Below are 24,722 nucleotides of genomic sequence, written 5' to 3' on the forward strand. Positions count from 1 at the left end.
TATATAAAAGGGCGTATACGATTTTTTAAGACAATACAAAATAACGATACCTTCTACATTTGTACATAGAAACGTATATAGTGTATTTAAAATTGGGGTTTTTTTAATTGCGACAAAGAGAAAACCTAATATTATAGCCTTACAACAACAAGCAGTTGTGTCTAAATTAGCTAAGCAATATTTACTTTTTTTTAAACAGATTATAAAAGCGGTTGTATTGTAGTGGAAGTGCAAATAACATTCAGATCCACAATCAATATAAATGGTAGTTATGATGTAGTACTGGAGGATGAATTTGGTGTCGTTTATAAAGTGATAAAAATATGTGTTTCTGTAGATAATTAATGTATAATTAACATGTGTATATGTTATGTGTTTGTTGAAATTGTTAACATTCATTTTAGTAATAAATACATAATAAGTTGAAAGAAAAAAATAGTTTACAAAATTAAAATAATTAAACTTTACAAAAATTAGTCATTTTGATATACATAAGGATGTTAGAATATCTTGCGAGTTTACGCGAATTGCTTGACTACCCTCCTTTTTCTTCAAATAAACAAAACCTCGGGATGTCCAACAATAGCTATAGTTATTGGTTTTTGCAAAATCTCGGGCTAAATAAAAAAGGTGTCTTGTTTTTGCGGTAAGAGATTCTGACATATAGACCTGTTTAGACGGTCCTTCAATTTCCAGATTTGTAGAGTTGAAGAAATTCGGTTTATTTATCTGATTATATTTTTTCAATGACTGTAAAAATCTTTCTTTAGTTATAACTGAATTAAATTCAACTATCAGAGATTTCATGCCTTGTGAATTTGCTTTAGTACGGAATACATCAAAGATATCCGAAGGAGCGACAGGAACACTTAGGAAGTTGCCCGTGTTGATAACTATTTTAAAAAGGTCTTCTTTGGATTCCGGTATACGTGAAGGTATGTTTCTCAATTCTAGGCTAGCTCTTTTTTGATGCCTTTCAAAGTTTTCGATTTTATCTACGAGCATATTCGTGTTATTAAGAAGTGCTTTCTTTTCGCTTATTAAGGTATTAAATTGTTCTTTTAAATCATCGTATTGTTTTGAGATGAATTCCGTTGTCTTGCAGAAATTTGATAGTGATTTATTCATTTCTTCAAATCTGTTAAGCAAGGAGGCATATTTCTTTTCTTGTTCATCTTTAAATTCCGTAAAAACCTTTTTAAAATATTCCTTTAAATCACTCAATTCCTCACCGTGCTCCAGTTTGCGTTTACGTCTTTGGCTTATATTTATAGTTTGTCTCCCATAAGACGGAGTATTTGAGTCCGATTCGGTATCACATTTTGATTTAGATGAGCCAGTTGGTGGTGTTCTTTTAAGGGGCATTATGAGGCCCAAAAAATAAATATATAAAAAATAATAAAAATAAAATATAAAAAATTCAATATATTCTGTTGGGGCTAGAACTCGCTTTCCTCAAGACGTTGTCTCGTCCGTACTGCAGTCCAACTAGCTAATGGCCGTTCCCAATATTTAAACTACGGTTACAGATAGACAGCTATCTCCGATAGCTAGTAAGATTCTATCTATCTTTTGTTGTCGTCCCAATAACGCAAGTAGCTTGCATCTATCTATGGTTGGGAGTTAAGTAGGCCCGGCTATCGGACCCTCTCATAAGTTTCAAACTACGCAGAAGTCTTTCACTCTTGTATGGTTGTTTTCACATATGTGACGGTTTTTTAAATATTCTAAGCACAAAAAACAGTACCTCATAAAAATGTAACATTATAAAATCAAAATGATCGCAATTAATATTTTAGATAAATTATTCAAATTATCGATGTTACATAGTAAAAAATGTGGAACGGAACTAAGTTATTAGTGTTCTGTGGTTAAACGTCAGTTGACACTTGACAGCAGACAGTTCTTTTTTGTTGGCGTGCACAAAGAGAATAATATTATAATCACTGCCGCTAATTTGCATATTATCATCGTCATTATCCCAGTCTGATAATTGTTCCAGTAACTCAAGATCACTTTCACTTGATTCCGACATATTTTAGATAGACAAATGAACACTTTAGTGCACACAAACGAAATAAATACAATAGCTAACAGATCCTATAAGGTCTTATCCCTCAAAATCGGAGGATATCACGATCGATTACTAGAGGTAGCAAAACTTACTGGCTGATAGCTGTCAAAACGTTATTGGGACGCTCAAATAGACAAATTCATAGAGAAATCTACCTCTAGTAAGCAGTTAGTCCTCCAGACGATAGATAGCGATCAGAGATAGGTTAGCTTATCGCTAGTAAGGTAATTGGGACGCCAAAATAAAAGATAGATAGCATTTTCTATCTTTAGTAGGGTCAAACCGAAGATAGATAGGATATTGGGAACGGCCATTAGACGACATTAATGGACTTTGTGAATTTTTTGTACAGTTTTTAGCGTTTTATCTCTTTTACTGATGTTCTCCTAGTACATTTATTTGTAATTTTACTTCAACGCTTGCTCTTTTACTCACAGATTGTTTCACTCGCACATCCACAGCGACGCTAAATAACTTCGTACGGCTTATGCTCGCCTGATACTGCTGACTTTAGTTTCGATTTAATTTAATTAATTATTCGCAAATAAAATATTTTTTAGACAAACGAACACAACAAACATGTCCACTCTGACTGAGATCCGAGGGGGAAGGGGGGATAATAATTATATTAACATTAAAAATATATTCGTATTCGATAATTCGTAATTAATACAAAAGGTATATTTTTATAACGATACTAATGCGATTAAAATTTAACAAAATAGCTTGCGTTGCAACATATCACACAGAAACTTCTAAAAAGGTGCAATTCGATAATAAATTATTTACAATACAATTTTTCTTAAACAAGACACGAAGAGAATAGCGAAGAGAGACGTGTTCAAAATGTCCGCATCTGAAATAAACAAAAAAATCTTAAGTATATATGTATTTTCTACCGATTTCAAAAAAAATGAAGACGTTCTCTATATTTTTTGTTTGTAACCTCATAACTTTCGACTATGGGAACCGATTTTGATAATAATTCTTTTTTATTTGCTAGGTACATACTTGGTGTCTCCCATCTAATTCCATTGAAAGGTTTAGTTTTGATAATTTGAATGTGCTAGCCAGGCGGTTTACATTTTGTTAAAGTTAATTATAGAGGTAATATTAAGTTTTAACATTTTTTTTCTTTTTTTTTTATTGGGAATAGGGAATCGCTTGACCACAATCTCACCTGATGTTAAGCTGAGATGTGGTCTAAGATGGAACGCGTTTCCCTAGAAGGTACCTGTTCACTCTACTTTTGAATTATTATAAATATTGAATCGGGGGGTAATTTTGGAAAATTGTGAAGCATTCATATTTTGAATCTATCACCTACGTATTAACTTCATAATATTACATTAACTGCGTCATTTCGAATTACTTACCCCGTTGCGCTACTTACAACATAATATTTCATATAAAAAAGGTTATCTCTTCTCTTTCATAACCACATAGTTCTTACCATTGCAAGTATGTTCTTTCTCCTTATATCCATTTTCAGTATCACACAGGCAGATTTTGTCCTGCGGCATGAACACGCGCATGTGCGCGGGAGCAGCGCCCGTGATGTTAGGCGATAGGCATATGAGACCGTCGTTGCATTCGTCGCTGTTCGCGCAAACGTGGTAGAGCGCTAAAAATTAATAAATTTTTTTTTAATACGTTTCGTAATTTTACAAAATATGGACTAGTGAAAAACTGTGTCAAGAGGACCATGCTTTTCCTTAACTTAAAATAGGTTATCTACATGAAAATAAATATTAATAGTTAAGTGTAGAGTGTAAAATTAGCTTTCCACCCGCGGCATCGCCCGCGCAGTCGAAGAAAAACCCGCATAGTTCCTGTTCCCGTGGGATTTCCGGGATAAAACCTAACCTACGTCCTGTCTCGGGTATCAAAATATCTCTATACTCTATACAAATTGGTTCAGTAGTTAAGGCGTGATTGAGTAACAGACATAAAGACAGAGCTACTTTCGCATTTATAATATTAGTATGGATAATATAGCTAAAACACGATTTAATAAGAAAATCTCTAAAATATTAAACTGGAAATACACGCTTTAAGGCCGTATTACCTCTTATTTCCAGACAGTTTAGTCTGTGAATCTAACTGACTGGTAAATTCGTATTATGATCGCAATTAACAGCAATGGTTAATTATGCCGCATTTATAGCGTTCTATAGACCAGTAGATGCTATGAATGCAAATCTGTAAAACTATCAAGTTTAAATCACAGTACCTACGTACTATGAAATTTTAAATGATGAAAATAGGAAAATTTTTCAAGAAATTAAGTAATTAACTTTGACCTGAATTTTGAAACGTATTTCATCATATTGAGATTATAATATACAAATAGTTGTAATGCCGGCTACTCACGTACTTACAGCAGGGGCAATATTGGAATTGGCTTCTTAATTGTGATGTGGGGCAGCAGGGGCAATTTAGAGAACAGCTAAAATTGCTCCGACAGATGTGCAACCGAAATTGTTCCAATATTGCCCCTGCGGCAGGTACGTGAAAGCCAGCTTAATTTACCCAATTAGTCATCCATTAAAATAAAATTTAATAAATGACGATGATTACAAACGCCATAATCCACGCCATAATCTCAAGAACTACTGGCCCGATTTGCAAAATTCTTTCTGTGTTAGATAGCCCATTAATCGAGGAAGCTATAGGCTATATATCATTACGCTAAGCCCAACAGGAGCGGAGCAATGCGGGTGAAACCGCGGGGCACATATTTAAATAAATTAAATGAAACTTTTAGAAGCTAAACAAACTTCCAACAAACGTAAAAAACAATTCCCTTTGTTATTCTTGACCTTGGCAAAAGAAATTAATTGCGATTAACATGAAAAGCTCACCATTACCACGATTAAAATGTCGTGATTAAGTATAATAAGGTATTGTGACATTGGCCATTGTTAAGTTCGTGCTTAACTTAACTTTAGATCAAAGATAACCTAAGTAAAAGTATTTAACATAACTTAGTAAAAGAGCTCTGTTTCATTAAGGTTATCATTTCGATAATTAACGTTTTTATTTTTCACTAGCTGTACCGCGCGGTATCACCCGCATTGCTCCGCTCCTGTTGGGCTTAGCGTAATGATATATAGCCTATAGCCTTCCTCGATAAATGGGCTATCTAACACAGAAATAATTTTGCAAATCGGACCAGTAGTTCCCGAGATTAGCGCATTCAAACAAACAAACTCTTCAGCTTTATAATATACTAGCTGTTCCCCGCGGTTTCACCCGCGTGGCTCCGCTCCTGTTGGGCTTAGCGTGATGATATATAGCCTATAGCCTTCCTCGATAAATGGGCTATCTAACACAGAAAGAATTTTGCAAATCGGACCAGTAGTTCCCGAGATTAGCGCATTCAAACAAACAAACTCTTCAGCTTCATAATATACTAGCTGTTCCCCGCGGTTTCACCCGCGTGGCCCCGCTCCTGTTCGTCTTAGCGCATCGTAATGATATACAATATATAGACTATAGAGCCTTCCTCGATAAATGGGCTATCTAGAACCGCAAGAATTTTTCAAATCGGACCAGTAGTTCCTGAGATTAGCGCGTTCAAACAAACAAACTCTTCAGCTTTATAATATAAGTATAGATAAATGGGCTATCTAGAATCGCAAGAATTTTTCAAATCGGAACAATAGTTCCTGAGATTAGCGCGTTCAAACAAACAAACAAACTCTTCCGCTTTATAATATTACCTCATTTTATTGTATTGAAAATAGGTCACGGTCAAGACGTGATTTATAATGTAGAAACCATTATTACATCGATACATAAAACAAAAAACTTTTTACTTTGCTACATGATTTAGGATAAGGATACATCAATTATTTTAATACTTCAATAATTGGCCTTACGCGGGATGAGACGGCGAAAAAAGGGTCTTAGTAAAGATGAAGGTATCTACTTTATAGGTACCTAGCTTTCTAACTAAAAGAACTTTTAAATCAGCCATGTTATTGGGTTAAACAGATACTTATAACAAAAAAAAAACAATCAAATACTTTTTATTATGGACTATCTTTCCGCCTGCTTTGTCTAAAACCTAATCCTTACTAATATTATAAATGCGAAAGTAACTATGTCTGTCTCTCTGTTACGCTTTCCCGTTTAAACCTCTCAACCGATTTTGATAAAATTTGGCAAAGACAATCTTTAGACCCTGAGAAGAACATAGGCTATCTTTTATTGCGAAATATGTAACCACGGGCGAAGTCGGGGCGGACCGCTAGTAAATTATACTTATACTAAAACCTTCCTCGAATCACTCTATTTATTTAAAAAACCTCATCTAAATACGTTGCGTAGTTTTAAAGATTTAAGCATACAAAGGGACATAGGGACAGAGGAAGCGACTTTGTTTTATACTATGTAAGTAAGTAGTGATAAGTTTAGTATCCATTTTATAACCAGGAATGTCTATAAAGCATATATTTAGGAAAAAAACTGTGTTAACATAAAAATCCTTGACCCCTTACATGACCTGATTTTGAATGAATAAGTAATTTCAGGGTTGTAAGGGAATCGAGGAACACAATTGCTTTAATTCATTTCAGGAAATGAGGTACCTATTTCTGTACGTGCGGATTTAAATTGTTAGATAATATTGCATTTTATTTTTATTTCTTCGTACCAATTTATTTCAAATACATATCCATTATCCATACTAATATAATATTATAAATGCGAAAGTAACTCTGTCTGTCTGTTACTCAATCACGCCATATCTACTGAACAAAACAAATGTGTAAATTTTAATTTACCTAGAGGTATTTTGAACGAGTAAGAAGTTTACAATAATCAAAAAATAATATTTGTCTAGATGGCAAAGAAATAATTTTTGTTCTGTTAAAAAGATCATCAAAGTATGTGCCGAGCACACGTATCAGAAGTGAAACTTCTTCTTTCAAAGATACCAAATCCGTCGCTATACTCCATGACGTGACAGTATAGCCATGACGCGACCTTGAACTTTTACCCTCTATGTGCCTGAAGAAGACACTTAAAAAAATGACTATTTTGGCCGTCGAGTACGTGCCAAGTCGGCTATTATCTACTTGAATTAACTAAAATTAGTTAACTAAATGAAATTGAAAATCAGTGCCGAGGTAAGCCTTAGGTATCCTGAGTGGCTTCCTTTTTTAGCGCACGCAACCACACATAAATTTATGTTTTTACCTATTATTAATTATAACTAGCTGCTCCGCGGGGTTTCACCCCCGTGGCTCCACTCCTGTCGGTCGTAGCGTGATGATATATAGCCTATAACCTTCCTCGATATAGCTATCTAACACCGAAATAATTTTTCAAATCGGACCAGTAGTCTCCGAGATTAACGCGTTCAAACAAACAAACTCTTTAGCTTTATAATATTAGTAGGTATAGATTTACAATGCCATTTGTGTGTTGGAATAAATGGTTTCTTTCTTTCTTCAAAAGCTTAAAGCTGTGATATTATATACTAGCTTTCCGCCCGCGGTTTCGCCCTCATTTTCAAAGAAAAACCCGCATAGTTCCCGTTTCCGTGGGATTTCCGGGATAAAACCTATCCTATGTCCTTTCTCGGGTATCAAAATATCCAAATTTCATGCAAATTGTTGTTCAGTAGTTAAGGCGTGATTGAGTAACAGACAGACAGACAGAGTTACTTTGGCATTTATAATATAAGTATGGATTAGAATCTAGCCTATAACATCTATGACCTAAAAGAATTATTACCATCGGCTTGCATGACATTTGAAATCATAATTTATTCGCAAAGCTATTAATATATTACCGTATTCTACGACGAAAATTGGACAGAAACGTAATTTCCTGCCGAAATAATGTGACGAAATATTTAGTGAAAAGAAATTATATAGGTAGCTGTAGGCAGCTTTTTATACTTATAGTAAAAACTAGATTTCCGCCTGCGGCTTCGCCCGCGTTTTGAAAGAAAAACCGGCATAGTTCCCGTTCCCGTGGGATTTCCGGGATGAAACCTATCCTATGTGTTAATCCAAGTTACCCTCTATATGTGTGCTAAACTTCATTGTAATCGGTTCAGAAGTATTTGCGTGAAAGAGTAACAAACACACACACACACATCCTCACAAACTTTCGCATTCATAATATTAGTGGGATATAATTATCATAGGTTTACCTACTAAAAATAAAGATAATATTTTTTTGTTTGTGTGTACGAAATATATGTATTTAAAAACGAATTAACCTATTGAAAATTCCACCTCATGAATGTACTATAACTCGAAAAAGGGGCAATAGGACAGAACAATATCTGCTGGGGCAGCTAGTTTTATATAAAACGAATCTCACTTCGTCGTCTTCTCATTCTTCCAACAAGACCTTATTTACTGATACCTTCCTTTCATAAAACCGTATGTTATACAAAACATAAAACGTTACTTACTTTTCGTCTGCGCCTCACACTGCCCATTCACAGGGGGCAGATTGTCCCCACACAGGCATCGAGTGACTGGGTCATAGTGCGTCCTCACACATGACGAACTGGTGATTCCCGCGCATTCCGCTTGCCGGGAACACGCGCGTGCTGGAAGAGAGTATACAAGTAAAAATGTTATACAAGGTAAGGTAAACTCATACTCAAACATTTATTTATTTAATTAGACTTCTTCAGGAAGCACTTTTGAATCGTCGTAACATTTTTTAACATTTACCAGCAGTATCTATGGAGAGAACCGGCGAGAAACTCAATAGTTAAAATCATTTCAATATTATTATAATTTAATTTTACATGGTAATATGTACATAATATATAGTATATAGTCTTTAAGTGCATAAGAAGCTTAACAATGCTAAGCGAAACTATACTCAGAGTCTAATAATGCCTTCCATTAGTATTACATGTTTGAAATAATAGTTGTACTTAACGAAATAATTCGTGATATTTTAAGTCTGTACATTTTTTAATTACATTTACATTCACTACATAATATATGCCAAAGAACTGTCCTGTGATTCTTACGCGACAACCCATTATTGATCTATACATATAATATTCTATACATGTAAAATAGGTTGTACCTACAGGTCAAACAAGTTGTGTTTTACATAATATACCTATACCAGGTTATACAAGTGATACAAGTCATAAATAATATATAAAACTTATACAAGCTGTACATGTAGTTTTAGGCCGGTTGCAGAGCTTGACCGACCATCAGTGCGTACGTCAGTCGCGCTTGTCATATGTATGGAAATTCATAAAACCTTTCATAGCTAGACCGACCATACGCACGCGTATTGTCATGCGCATTAGTGTCATCATAGTCATACAATTGTTGATGCGTATCGTCAGGACCGACGGTACGCACTGACGGTCATACATTTAATGCACATTGGGCATGTAATTTTATTTTATTTAATACATTTGAAAAATTAGATAGAGCGAACACAGTCGCGTAGTACGTGTACTACAGATAAGCGATTCAGAATTCAGATTGTATTTTTTGTCAGTTTGATTGGTTTACTTGTTTCACTACTGCACAAAACCTTTTGTATGTATTGTATCCGCATACCTATGCGGATAACATCCGGTGAATAGAGGAAATAACCAGATCATTTGGAAGGCTTACATTTCGACGTAAATTCAACAGAAGTAGAATAGATGAGGGAATAAATAAAAAAAGAGCGTATGTGCTGAGCACAGTACGTGTCAGAAGTCGTTAGCAAGATTCGAACATACCTAAATCGTCGTATTACTCCTTGATGTGATAGTATTGCCATTTTACACTCAACGCGCTCAAAGAAGTCACTTCAAAAATATCAGTATACCTAACTCTAAGTATTTACCCTTCCAAAACCAATTAAAAACGACAACCAACCGTTGCATAGGTCAGGCCGATTTACCTCATTACATATTCTATAGATATCTACAGTGGCCTCTAACTTGACGTGCGGAAGTAGCCGACCAAAATAAGCTGACCCCTCGCGTTATCTGACCTATAAAGCGTTTTATACGCAGAATAAAACGCTCTTTTCTGTTGTTTATGCTATAATTGTAGTAGTGTGTTTTAGTGGTGTAAAATCAGCTTCTTTTTCTACAAATATTCACGATGAGGATGTTTGAAAATATATATTTTAAACATATAAATAGTTAAAAATACTTTTACATTTTACATCTAGCTAAGTACTATTTTAACTGAAAATTGAGGAAATTATAATAAAAAAGGACAAAAGCGTTTTCACGTTGTGTTTTGATTTATCTGTTTGATTATGTGAAGCAAATAATAACTACAAAATGATAATATATAGATTACAAGCTTTCCGCCCGCGGCTTCGCCCGCGTTTTCAAAGAAAAACCCGCATTGTTCCCGTTCCCTTGGGATTTCTAGGATAAAACCTATCCTATGTGTTAATCCAAGTTACCCTCTATAGGTATGTGTACTAAATTTCATTGTAATCTGTTCACTGTTCAGTAGTATTTGCGGATAGAGTAACAAACACACACACATCCTCACAAACTTTCGCATTTATAATACAAATTAGTAGGATACAGTCCTACTATTAACATAAAAAGTACAAAAATTAATATTGCCAAGTGTAAATCCGTTATTAATGGACCCATTTTGTGACCAGTATAAAAAATGTGATAAGCATCAACTACTTCTAAACGGAAGTTACGAAATGTGGCTGTTAGTGTTGTTATTAGGTATACATATTTATACTGGTAACATTGAGTTAAATGTCAAATTACTAAAATAGAATATCGCCAGTGTGATTGTTACCTTGATTGTTACTTTTTAAAAAGGTGTAGAAATAAGAAAGGTCACATACCTAACATTCCATCTTCAAAAGCGGCACATACTTAGATAATAAATTAATAACTAATCGCCTTGCCATACAGGTACGTGGGCAAAATTTAAATGTGAATTTTCACTTATAACCACAAGAGCTTCAAAATTATCGGGTATTTTCCGATAGGTTCGTTGCAAACAAATGAAGGAGTCAAGTTTTTAGTCAAGGCTAAAAAATCACGAGCGCGAAGGGTGAGTGATTTTTCCTGAAAAACTTGACGACTTTATTTGTTTGCAGGGAACCTTGAGGGAAATGCCAGATAATTTTGAAGCTCGTGTGGTATTCGGGAGATTATTTTTCCGTCCCAAATGTCGGCCAATAATTTCACAATTGAATTAAACCTGTCAGTTTGACGTCAACGACCAGAGAAAATTTTCAAAAAATTAAAGGCGTAATACCATGTAGGTTGTACCACGTGACGTCGAATGGTGCAATTCTATTGGTCGATATTTGGGTCGGAAAAATAATCAATAAAAAGTAGCTTAATACGCTGGGTCTTCACTTGTTTTGAAATTAAACAATTTAAAAAGCCTACGAGCCTACGTGTATCAATCCAATAAAACTTAGCCGACATAGCGCACAGTGCATTTAAATAAACGAACATAGAGCTAGATAGCGCGAGAGCATTATTTCGTGATCTTTTAGTAATTTAGTGTGAACGAAAACTCGTATTCAGTGTTGTTCAGTATTAGAACATTGCATAGAATCTTTTCGAACGCAATAAGAACAACGAAATAATTCTCTACGCCTGTTTACACTAAATGAATTTGACATAGTGGGGGTTAGATGAGCATTCGATCGTTTGATGTAAGTGCAGCGCAGACACATTAATATTTTGCCATATTTACACAAAGTAAAATTATTTTGTTACTTCCAAAATCGCACTTCTATTTAATAATTAGAGCTAGCGCGCAAGAGCAACTTTTGTCTCCGTAACTGTTTTGTCTCTCCCATCAACTCTATGGGCTAGTAAGAAAGTGCGCGCACGTAGCGTCGCAACTCCCCATAGAGTTGATGGGAGAGACTAATAGTTGCGGAGACAAAAGTTGCTCTTGCGCGCTAGCTCTTGGCATAATTATTATGAAATATTAAAAAAAAATGTGTAAGTGTAACACACACGTAGGGTTGTCGTATGTCCGTGTTTACTTAAGTTAAAGTGTGAATTTCTATGTGTGTGTGTTGTTAAAACTTATTCCTAGAAACAATACAGAAATAGCAAAGGTAGTCAGTAGTTACATTCGTTCGATAAGATCTTTACCGAAATACAACATTGAGTATTTTATTCGTAGAATCGTGATAAAGTATATATGTTGTAAAGTTATGGCCGGTACGGGAGGGTACGGGTAATATGTAATTCGCGAAGCTTTATACTCGATATGAAATATCATTTGAATAATTTAATCAATTTATCGTTTGTATTTATAAGATGGGAGTAACGATAAATGAACTCAAATATTTATTCATTCAATAAGACTTCATCTTTCTAGAAAGTGCTTTGCACATCTACACTAATATTATAAAGAGGAAAACTTTGTTTGTTTGATTGTAATGAATAGGCTCATAAACTACTGGATCGATTTTAAAAATTCTTTCACCATTCGAAAGCTACATTATCCACGAGTTACATCCATACTTAATATTATAAATGCGAAAGTAACTCTGTCTGTCTGTCTGCAGCTACTCAATCACGCCTAAACTACTGAACCAATTTTCATGAAATTTGGTATGGAGATATTTTGATACCCGAGAAAGGACATAGGCTACTTTTTACCCCGGAAAAATGACGCAATCCCGGAAATCCCACGGGAACGGGAACTATGCGGGATTTCTTTAACAGCGCAGGCGAAGCCGCGGGCGGAAAGCTAGTAGGCTATATATAGTATAACGATATCACGCTAAGACCAACAGGAGCGGAACCATGCGGGTGAAACCGCGCGGCACAGCTAGTACGATATAAGATAAGAATCGTCATAAGATATTTTTAATATTTACCACCGATTCGGAAAGCAGAAAGGAGAAGAACCGGCAAGAAACTCCATAGTTGCTCTTTTAAAATCATGTCAATATTACAATTAAAAAACGATACGTAAATATACTAGTATATAATATACTATAGTAGCTTTCCGCCCGCGGCTTCGCCCGCGTTTTCAAAGAAAAAACCCGCCTAGTTCCCGTTCCCGTGGGATTTTTGAGCCTATGTTGCTCAGTGAAGATGCAGCTTTCTAATGGTGAAAGAATTTTTGAAACAATAGTTAATGCGTGAAAACCATACATACATACATAATTACAAACCTTTCCTCTTTATAATATTAGTATAGATTAGTCTGATATTTATAATGACCCTTTAACTTTCTGTAAGTACCTATTTAGACTTTCTACATTTAACACATTGCCAAAGAATAATTAATATTCTATTAGTAACATTATAATGTAGAAATAGCTAGGTATATAATATATTACTTGTTCTGTGAAAGGTACGAATTAAGAACTGCGTAGTTTCTGGTAACGTTTTTACATACTTATGAATAGCATTGCGTAGTTTTGCGTGTAACTATAATACAATCGATATACCTACGTAATTTATAGCATTTGGTTGAAGGTAAGCTAATGTTTTTGACTCTAAATATAGCTATAATAAAATATATTTCGCAGGCAAATTGTATAATTTCGCCGTTTACAAATGCTCCACATTTTGTAATATGCTGAGGATTTACATTTTCGACCGTCCTATCCTATCTTATCCTCACAGCTTATCCTAAACCGTTGTGTTGCGATTTTTTAGCGCAGTGAAACAATTAATTACCACGGGAAGATTTTAATAATTTCCATAGATGTCGTGCGTGTACTAGTGTACACACGTAAGAAGTGAAACTTCTTGATGACCTTATTTTTCAAAAATTAATTTTCTATATATACCTATGAAACTTTACAGAAATACGTCGGATCCCGCGTGGTAGGGATAAGGAAAAGATGGCGCGTAACGGAAAAATGTCACGCGTAACGAAAAAATGTTTTTTTTTCCAACCCCGATAGAGAAGTTTCACTTCAAAAATGACATGTTCATGACACAACGTTAACTTTCCTTGACGCGGGCGGAAGCTACGAGAAAGCTACCTTCTATAAATGAATCATTACAGCTAAAGTCTTACACCATTTGTACACCATACTATATTTAATTCAAAAATTGCCTTGCAAGCCACGATATACAATAATAGCCCCTCATCAATCACTTGTCATATAAAATTGATGACGTATTAAAAATAGCGGGCACGCAATTCGTGACCTTTTGTGAAATAGATTAAAGACTTAAATAAGCGAATTTATTTATGGGAGCGATTGTAGTTTATATCTAAGAGAATTTCTTATCTAATTCTGTATCAGAGCCTTAATTTTTAGAATTCTTTGATACGCTTTGTAGCACTAGCGTAAAAGATTGTGCCGGTTGCAGAGCTTTACCGACCATCAGTGCGTACGTCAGTCGCGCTTGTCATATGTATGGAAATTCATAAAACCGTTCATAGCTAGACCGACCATACGCATGCGTATTTCATACCTATTTAAAATCTTCGTAGTTTTAAAAGGCGAATTTGTCTGTTCCGTTTTTTTTAATTCGATTTTCATTGTTCATTTATAGTCTATACCTTACGCTAGCTACTAGTTATTATTCTGTGACCATAGCAAGTCTGCATTTTACCTAATGACCAGAAATCTCTTCTTCTTTTTGTCTACGACCTTCCCGATTCCGATAGAAACGGACTATGCCATGAACCTACAACTATCTCTATAATCTACACTTTATTATCTGTGACATGAATCTAATGACAAGCAAAACATACCTGGAGGCGGTGTCGGTGCAACATCCTTAGGCGCTTGCGTATTACTCTTCCCGAACGTCGTGAGGGCCTCAGAGGATTCCCCAGTAAGCCAACCAACGAGTAACAGCGGCAATATAGCCGCCGCAGCCTGTCTCCTGCACCACATCTTGACCACCAAAAATATATGCATTGTGAACACGCCTTAACGCTTCGTTGCTATGGCAACACTGTCACTGTCACTGTCACTCTGTGACGTTTGTGCTATAATGGAGGGTTATGTCAGTGTGTGGAAGCGTGTGTCGGTAGCGACGGCGTTCGTTTAGACTTTATAGGCAGTTATAGAAAACTAAGTAAAGAAAGCTTTACTAATGTGTTTGATAAGTCTAGTCCATACTAATATTATAAATGCGAAAGTAACTCTGTCTGTCTGTCTATTACTCAATCACACCTAAACTACTGAACCCATTTTCATGAAATTTGGTATGGAGATATTTTGATACCCGAGAAAGGACATAGGCTACTTTTTATCCCGGTAAAATGACGCAATCCCGGAAATCCCACGGGAACGGGAACTATGCGGGTTTTTCTTTGACTGCGCGGGCGAAGCCGCGGGCGGAAACCTAGTAATTTTATAAGTCTAATGGCCAGTTTCACAATTTCTGTATAGGTTCTTTTAAGCCTAGGTATATGTCGAAGTTTACTTAAGAATATATACATAGAAACGTATCACATAGGCTTTCAGGGGAGTTACCATGATGTCTTATAGCAGTATTTTTTCCAGTGTGACAAAGTGATGGCGCTAGACGACTTATAATATACCGCTATTAGTTTACCACAATAAAGCGCGTCACACACGGTGAAGATACTATAATATTTTATCTTAAGATTCTCTAATATAAAACGTTATAGTATCTTAAGGGCCCTTAGTAGGTGAAAACGGCAAAATGGACTGTTTTCTATGAGCTATAATTGAAAATATTGAAGTTTTATCGCACTGAAATTTCTAATATCTATTACAGAACGTATGTGTGATGGGATGACTGTTTTCAAAACACGATTGGAAAAATTTTGCTCGATAAAAAAAATTCCTGAAGTTACCTCTAAAATATGATATAAATGCTCAATACAACTGTAATTTACGATAATAATTCGTATAAAATCACAAATACATAGGTATTTACCTTCCCGATTTCTTGACTGTTTTAGATTTCGAAAATACTAAATATTTTCATTCACTTTTTGATAAAAATGTGAATGGCGCTTACGATTTTTAGTTTCGAGCACGTTGATTCCATACTAAACGCGGACCCCCTCACCGCTTACCTCAGGCCCGAATAGCTGAATTTTCGCTGACCGCCTAACCCCCCTTAAGGTATCCGGTATCAGCGTTCACCCACAAAATTTCGGGTCATTTGTAACAGGATGGCGGTTCTACAAGGGTCATAGTACGCAATGACAAAAAGAAAAATAATGGTCAGAACGCTGATACCGGATACCTTAAGATACTATAACGTTTTATATTAGAGAATCTTAAGATAAAATATCTTCACCGTGTGTGACGCGCTTAATACTGCTTTAAGACATAATAAGTGGGCAGGGACATTAACGGCAAATTGTAAATCCAGCCCAAAAACTAGAAGCTAACTATATATTTACAAGAATATTAATTATTGTAGAAATGTAAATTGCGAACGGAATTTGTATTTACAAATTACAAGAATTAATAAGTCACTGTGATATAGTTATGTAAAATGTTATGAAACTTAAAAGCCGTCGCTATCGATTATATACAGAAAAAGAGTGTTTAATGTTATTTTTTATCTGTAGTAAAGCATTATTACTTTGTGATGATCTGTATAAAAAATGTTCGTTTATTTGGGTGCATTGACCAATAAACAACTTGACTTACAAACGCCTTTTAAAAGTTCTACTAAAAAGCCCTAGTCACGTTAATATAACATTCATTGAAATTAAAACTTTATTTCATAGCAGTAATGTTCAAAATCTATTGTATCGCTCATTAGAAAACACGGCCTTATACACACGTAGGCAGAGTTTTGCTTCAGACAATTTTGCGCGTGATTGTGTGTCTAGTTGTTTGTTGTACGTCGATGTGTGGGTGCAAAATAGAAATAATTTTAATACATATTACCTATAAATGCGAAAGTATGTATGTTTGTAAATCTATCACGCCAGAATGTAATAAAACGCTGAAAGGATCAAGACAAAATGCTCTATATAGAGAGATGAATACCTCATAAGGCTCCTACGATTTTGCGACGAATTTGGCTTCATAACTCAGGCCCCGGAACCACAGACACAATAGAAAATCTATTGTGTCGTGGACCGATCGGGCCGCTTGGGGCTCAATGGGTTAAATTACTGATGTCTATGCTAATATTATAAAGAGGAAAGGTTTGTATGTATGTATGGATTTCACGCATAAACTACTGGACCGATTTCAAAAATTCTTTCACCATTAGAAAGCTGCATCTTCACTGAGCAACATAGGCTAGGTTTTATTCCGGAAATCCCACGGGAACGGGAATTATGCAGGCGAGGCCGCAGGCGGAAAGCTAGTATGTAATATTTTTAAAATAGTAATTCTTGTTGTAACATCATTCGAATTTAGTTTCAGATTTTCTTCTACCCGTTTTGAACAATATCATAATATAGGTATCGTATCTTAAAACCAATTAATTTCTTCTTTTAAGATAGGTATTTAGGAGGCAGGTAGCGAGCGAGCGAAGCTAAAACGAATCTGTAATCGTAATAATTTTTAGAAATACTTATTAGGATAAGTATTTTTATGAAATATGGCTTCGAGTACAAAAATTCACTATGCGCTGACTCTGGGAAACTTTCTATCTTGTCTATTCTCTTAGAGCTAGCGCGCAAGAGCAACTTTTGTCTCCGCAACTATTAGTCTCTCCCATCAACTCTATGGGCTAGTAAGAAAGTGCGCGCACGTAGCGACGCAACTTCCTATAGAGTTGATGGGAGAGACGAAATAGTTGCGGAGACAAAAGTTGCTCTAGCGCGCTAGCTCATATACATATATTTTTTGTTGATCAGCAAGGAAGCACACGACCATGTGATCTCGATAAGATCTCGATAAGAAGTGACTTAATATAGAGTGGACTCATTTTAGTTTCAATTTTAGTAATCCTGCTTGTTTTTATTGGATCTTATTGTCCGCGTCAGGGGCTGGCTGCACCTGGTTTCCAACAACGCAATATAAATTCTATAAAAGTGCATGTTGGACATAATATGTCCGCACGTAAGCCTTCCAAAATACCAGGTTCTTCTTCTGTTTACAAGCAAAGATTTGTAAATTCTTATACGATGATAATTAATTGATATTATTGAATGTTAAGGTTAATTAGGTACATCTTTATTCATGCATATTTAAATGCGAATGCATTTTTTTTTACTTTTTGCAAAGATTTACGTGTAAAGTTGGTTTAATATTATAATATGCTAAACATAGCTAAACTTAGGTAAGGTAAATATATAGGTACACTTTACCTATTAGAACCTTGTGCGTAAATCAGTTCTGTTATTCTAGATATTCTGCTATAAATCTACCTACACTAATATTATAAAGAGGAAAACTTTGTTTGTTTGTTTGATTATAATGAATAGGTTCATAAACTACTGGACCGATTTAAAAAAATTCTTTCACCATTCGAAAGCTACATTATCCACGAGTATCATAGGCTAGGTTTTATCCCGGAAATCCCACGGGAACGGGAACTATGCGGGTTTTTCTATGAAAACGCGGGCGAAGCCGCAGGCGGAAAGCTAGTATTCAATAAAACTTATATCAAACTTTTCGTTTTTCCTCCTTCGGCTGAATAGAAACTTCTATGATAGAAATAAGCACATTTATTTTATAGTTTTTATTTTCTTTATTGCACCAAATGCAGCTCTATAGTCAGTGGATTCGATTTACAGTGATTTGACGTTAGTTATTCCTTCGATTGCTTCAAAATTCCATCCTAAAATAAATAAATAAATAATATATGAAAGTTTGTATATCTGTTATTCTTTCAAGGTTAAACCTCTGCACCGATTTTAATGAAATTTGAAATTAAAACAGTTGAAGACCCAGGGTCAATCATTTTACTTGGAATTATCCATTCATTCTGCATCCTGTGTCAACAACTATCGATTTATTACAATTTATATAAATCAGCCGAAATATGTATACGTTGATAATATAATATTTATTACTACCTCTAAAAATGTAACAAAGACTGGGCTTTTATACATTTTTTTATAAATTTATTCATGTAACATCAATTACTTTTAAATTCTAAGCACAGCAACATTTAATAATCATTTTAAAATCAATTAGTTGCAAATAATACACTACATGCAACATTGTTTTCATATTAGCCTTTGCTTCTTTCAAAAAAAAAAGTTTCACAATTTTCTTTACAAAAATGATTTTTAAAACATGGCACCATTAATTAAAAAGCATACAATATTGTTTTCATACCTTTGCTTCTTCCAATAAAAAAAAAAGTTGTAACTTTTTTTTAATGACATTTTAAACATTAAAATTCTTACCCGGTGCTTGTGTTGTGGACGTAGGTTTCGGCGGTTCTGTGTACGCTCTTCCAAACGAAGATATGCCGAACGAATGTGTTGTTCTTATGAATAGACACACGGTTATAGTTATAAGGATTGATTTTGTATACATTTTGCACTGGAGGCTGTAGAAAGTGGTTTGGTTAGAATTATTACGTGTGTGTTTTGTTTATTAGGTTTTGAAGTAATGATTTATCCTAGATAGTTTATATGGAATCGTCAATGCAAGTACCTATGTACCGATTTATAGGTTCAGTAATTAGCTACAACATAAAGTTGTTTTTAATTTCAAACGATTTGCGAGTTTACGGGTAGTTGAATTTTAAATAACTCTTTTGAGTTACATCAAAATTCAATAATCCTTTTATGGAATAATTAATGTAAAAGTAAAGCTAAAATCGTACAAATGTTGCTATTCAAATAATTGTTTTTCAATTTCGATTTTTGTAGGTAATATCAATGAAAGGACATAGCTTTTCAATCACGCAAATGTAGAATACATAGCATTGAATAAATTGATTTCCATCAATTCTTTTGATTTCTTTTGTCATCATTCATCAGAGTTGTGTGCGTGACAGTTGGCGGTCAAAGCGCCATTTCATGATTTATGACATTGACATTTCTTTGACAGTTATGTTTTTTTTTCTTTTGTGTTCGATGACAATTTTGTGTGATGGCAATGAGTATTTGTTTTGAAAATTGAGGTTATGATTATTTTTTTATTAATGTTAGTGCAAAAGCGTTCTGTCACGGTTTTTATACGTTTCTGTTTGACCGTCTGAAGCATTTAGTGTATTGATATAGTCAGCGTATTATGTACCTATTAAAAAAATATTTTGTATGTTTGCCTTGATATGAGTCAAGCTAGGCTTTAGCTTGCAAATTAAAATAATGATGAGTAAATTGTATAAAATATTAACGTACACTTAATGTAGGTATCGATTGACACAACAGTAGCTTATGTATGAAAGCTTGGTTTTTAAAACATTATTTATATCGTTAATATGTTTCCTTGTTGTTTATTGTAGTTGAATAGTGTATGCAATTATTTCAGTATTTTGTCATAATATAACAAATTTTCGAAATGAGCGTGAAACCCCATTGCGTTTTGTTGTGTTTCGATTTAATTATTACAATAATTGAATACGAATAATTGATTCGTATAGACAACAATAATATAAAGTCTTAAATATTCAATGGTTTACGATTTTACGACAGTTATATCACAATAGATAAAATGCAATCCAAGTAAGAATAGGTATTAGACACGTCAGTCTGCAGTCACCTGTATATTATTGTCATTTTATTTTTACAGTTAATTTTATTTTGACTCACTCTGACATCAATAATTTTAAACGTTGTTGATTAACTAAAATTATTAATTCGTTTGAACTTTGAAGTAACAGCTATGACGTCACAGTATAGCCAGTATGGCGTTGTGGCTGTCTAATTTAGTTGTATCACAAAGTCTCTACATAGAGGCATATTTAAAACAGAGTGCCGTGGGTATAAGTATACCGATCGGTACGCTTGGATTAGAGTCTCTATAAACATACTTAATGCGTAAGAGATTTAATCGCGTGCCATTGGAATACCGCTACCCATGGCGGTAGCGGATACCGCTCTTGTTTGAATGGGCCTTAGGTTTCATTTTTATAAACATTGCAGCCCCGTCATAATTTATTAGAAATCCAGATTGAGAGACGAGGCAATAGGTTTCATTTAAATAAAATATATAACGAGATATTTTAACCGCATTAGGTTAGGTATATTATTTTTAAATAAATAAAAATTCTATTACCATAATTAAGATAAACGAAGAAAAAGAAACAGTATCATTAACGCAAATAATTCTTCAATTTTCATACAGGATACAGGCCTAAAAATAAATTTTGTATTAAAACATACAGATATCTTTATAGTAAACCAACCAATTAGATTTAATTCTTACTTTTATCTAAACTACCTAAAACTACATACTTTACAACATAAACCAATCTACCTACATAATTCAAATTCCATCTACTTTTTTCTTTAGTGGCAACTCAAATTCCAACTAAAAGCTGTCAAATTTTGACACATGACATTTACGAAATACAGATAAAAAATTCCACAGATTCAAAATTACCAGGTGCCTGCGTTGTCGTAGGTCGCATTAACGGTGGTCGCGTATTCGACACCCCGAAAGTGCTTAGCGCAGAGAGACCGCATAGAAACAATAGTATGAGGAGCACGTTGTATTGAAGCCACATTTTTTCTTTTTTTTAGCCTTCGGTTGCCAGTACTAAAAATAATTTTAAAAAGGTTTTATATTTGTGAACTCTACGTGTCTAAATTTTGTTATCTATTTACATATTTACATGGATATTGTATCTATAAAATACAGTTTACAAAATATCTACTTATGTTTTTATACTATTAATAATTAATATGTACATATATCGCGTTGTCTACATTATATTCATAAACTACATAATTTCATCCTACATACATTTAACATCTACGTACTACATTGTGTTAATACGACTAATAAAATTACAAAATTAATGCCTACGGTGAAAGAAAACGCCTTCGAAAAGTGTTTGTTATCTATTTAGTATATAAATGTTGAAACTCTCTTCTAAATGCCAATATTTACACCTAAAGGTGCCTAAAGTACCTAATTAATAATTATGTAATTAAATAAATAAATAAATTAAAATCTTTATTTGCCAAAAAACATGAACTTTACAGAAATATGTAAATTAGAGGAATTATGTGTGTTTGTTTGTTTCAGGTATTTTCTGAAAGAGTGGACCAAACTTGATGCTATTGTATGCAGAGCTGAAGTTTTGATTAACTTTGTCTATCTTAATTAATAAATGGTTAATGCTTAAATTTATTTTATTCAACAAAGCCTACGTTATAATATATTGTTTTTGCGCTTCGAGTTTTAAATCTATACTAATATTATAAAGCTGAAGAGTTTGTTTGTTTGATTGTTTGTTTTAACGCGCTAATCTCGGGAACTACTTGTCCGATTTAAAAAATTCTTTCGGTGTTATATAGCCCATTTATCGAGGAAGGCTATAAGTATATCATCACGCTAAGACCAACTGCAGGAGCGGAGCAATGCGGGTGAAACCGCGGGGAACAGCTAGTTAAGTAATAACATAAAAATCATACTAAAACCACGCTCCGTTGTCTATGATCATAGATAAGTCTAAAATTAAAACTAATCATGAAATTTATTAAAAAAATTCCTTCGATTACAAAATGTTAATCTTTACAAGTACATATTTATTTTAAAATCTACTTATTAAAAATATTCCCTAGTTAATTATTAAAAATGGGTCAGGGCCGGAATTAATCATAAGGCCCTGCCCCCCTAGCCAAGTGGCTTTCTGTTAACGTAGCGTTCAATAGAATAGACTTCGAATGTATGAGATTGACATAAGCTGTAGATAAACGTATCTACAGCTTACTTAGATACTTAGCTTAGATACGTTTATCTACAGCTTACGTCAATCTCATACATTCGAAGTCTATTCTATTGAACGCTACGTTAACAGAAAGCCACTTGGCTAGGGGGGCTGAGGCAATAAACGTCAGGGGCCCCGGGTGGAGAGTTTAAAGTCACTAACCCCTAGTATGGAAAAGATGTACATACATTTGTTTTTTACGGAAAAGTCGGTAGAATAAAATAAAATGGAAGAAGATATCAAACTTCAATTAAATCCATAAATGTGATTTCAGGTACCTATAATATTATATTATTCCGCTTCATAATATTATTCCGCTTGAAATAGTCTGACAAATAAATGAAATCAAATAAAACATTGCAAAATAATTTTGATTTTAATAATGCTCTATGGAAAGCTATATGCTTTCCGTCCTTGCTTCGCTCGCAAACTGCACAATTATTTTACCACTTTCAAGTTTAGTTTTGAGATAAATATTCTATTTCCACTCTAGAATACCTACGATCTATCTCTACTTAATCAATTCATCTAAATCCCTTCAGCGGTTTTGGCGTAAAATTGCAACATATTAGCGTTGTTTTCGCATTTATAACATTATACTTAATTGTTTTATGCAAAACTCTATTTTTCTACAAGTGTTAAAATATCCAGTCTACCTTTTTCAAAATTTCATTGAAATCGTTTCAGCAGTTCACACGTTAAAAGGACGCACACAACATATTAATTATTAAGTATCATTTCTAACATAACTAAACTTAAGTTTTTAGTATCATCAGCTACCAAACGATAGCTTGGAATTAAGTTGGCTTAATAACTGATAAGCAGTAACATACCAACACGCAAACATCTCTCCATGTTAATTATGTGAATTTATGACTCGCTAATCTTTTAGATCAGCAAGTAGTAGGTCATTTATAAAATAATATGTTATTTTGTTTCATTGCAAGTCATTATGACGTTATTTTTAGTGTTAAATTAGGTACTAAAAAACTAATTTTTATTCGATAGAATTGTTACATAGAGTTGCGTATAAAAATAAAAATAAAATGTAAAAGAAAGTACATAATATAATTATGTTTTATTTTAAGATTTTAGTAATACTAATTATTATCTGTACCAATTTTATGAAGAAATCAACTTTTTGATTACGTCATAAACAATGCTTATAAAAAAAATTTTTTGAATTAAAAAAAAAATATTGCGTATCAGCTGTAGCGTCCTTTATTTGGCGGGAAATGACAATATTAAAAAAATTAAGAAAATTATGATCCTACACTAAAAGTTACCTATTTAGAAAATGTTGTGTTAAGAAAAAGAGTTAAATTAATTACGTTGCAATAATTATATTATTCTGTAATAAACACACTTGGTGAACTATTTTATGTTTATTGTCTATGATTGTGAAAAAGCGAATTATGATACTGTGAAAAGCTGCGCTGTGCAAAAATATTACGCAAAACATTTAAAATAAATTTAATTAAATTTTGTTATCTGTTTGTAAAATACCATAATCTATTTTGAATTAAATAATTAACTTTTATAAAAATAAGTGTTTAAAATTTAAGATTAATTCCTTGCAAAAATAATTTCTATAAAAATATTTTTTCAGTCTTATGTACTTGACAAATCTGCATAACAAGAATGTTACAATTTTTTTACATTACAACACTTACATTATATTTTATACAATGATGAATTTAAAACAAAATATGCATTATCTATGGTAATTTTACAAACAGATTAAAAAAAATGCGTGCAAAAAGCGCGTGCATTAGATTCGATTTAAAATTGCGTTTAGAACACACGAAGGAGGTTTTATTGTTTTTATTTTTTTGTTTTAAGTTTTTAATTTTATTTTATTCACTGTGGTATTATATTTTAGTTACAGTTTTGGAGTTTTCTTTCTTCGTTCGTTGGCGGCGGTAGTTGACG

At 33.7% G+C, this 24,722-nt stretch overlaps 1 protein-coding gene across 4 annotated transcripts; it reads right to left on the reverse strand.

The window, feature by feature from the left end:
• Positions 1-2,701: 2,701 nt before the first annotated feature.
• On the reverse strand, positions 2,702-24,717 carry LOC123704726. Of its 4 annotated transcripts, none has more exons than XM_045653168.1 (5): positions 24,677-24,717; positions 14,755-14,994; positions 8,511-8,651; positions 3,528-3,698; positions 2,702-2,930 (listed from the first exon to the last, which is right to left on the reverse strand). In XM_045653168.1, exons 2-5 carry the CDS (start codon positions 14,921-14,923, stop codon positions 2,860-2,862), a joined length of 552 nt encoding a protein of 183 aa, XP_045509124.1. In that variant the 5' UTR covers positions 14,924-14,994; positions 24,677-24,717; the 3' UTR covers positions 2,702-2,859. The 4 variants fall into 4 exon arrangements, with proteins under 4 accessions (XP_045509124.1, XP_045509127.1, XP_045509125.1 ...); XM_045653171.1 differs by lacking the exon at positions 14,755-14,994 and adding an exon at positions 21,458-21,613; XM_045653169.1 differs by having other exon boundaries at positions 14,755-14,899; positions 24,677-24,710.
• Positions 24,718-24,722: the final 5 nt, after the last annotated feature.

This window comes from Colias croceus, chromosome 30, assembly GCF_905220415.1.
Source record: "Colias croceus chromosome 30, ilColCroc2.1".
NCBI classification, from domain to species: Eukaryota; Metazoa; Arthropoda; class Insecta; order Lepidoptera; family Pieridae; genus Colias; species Colias croceus.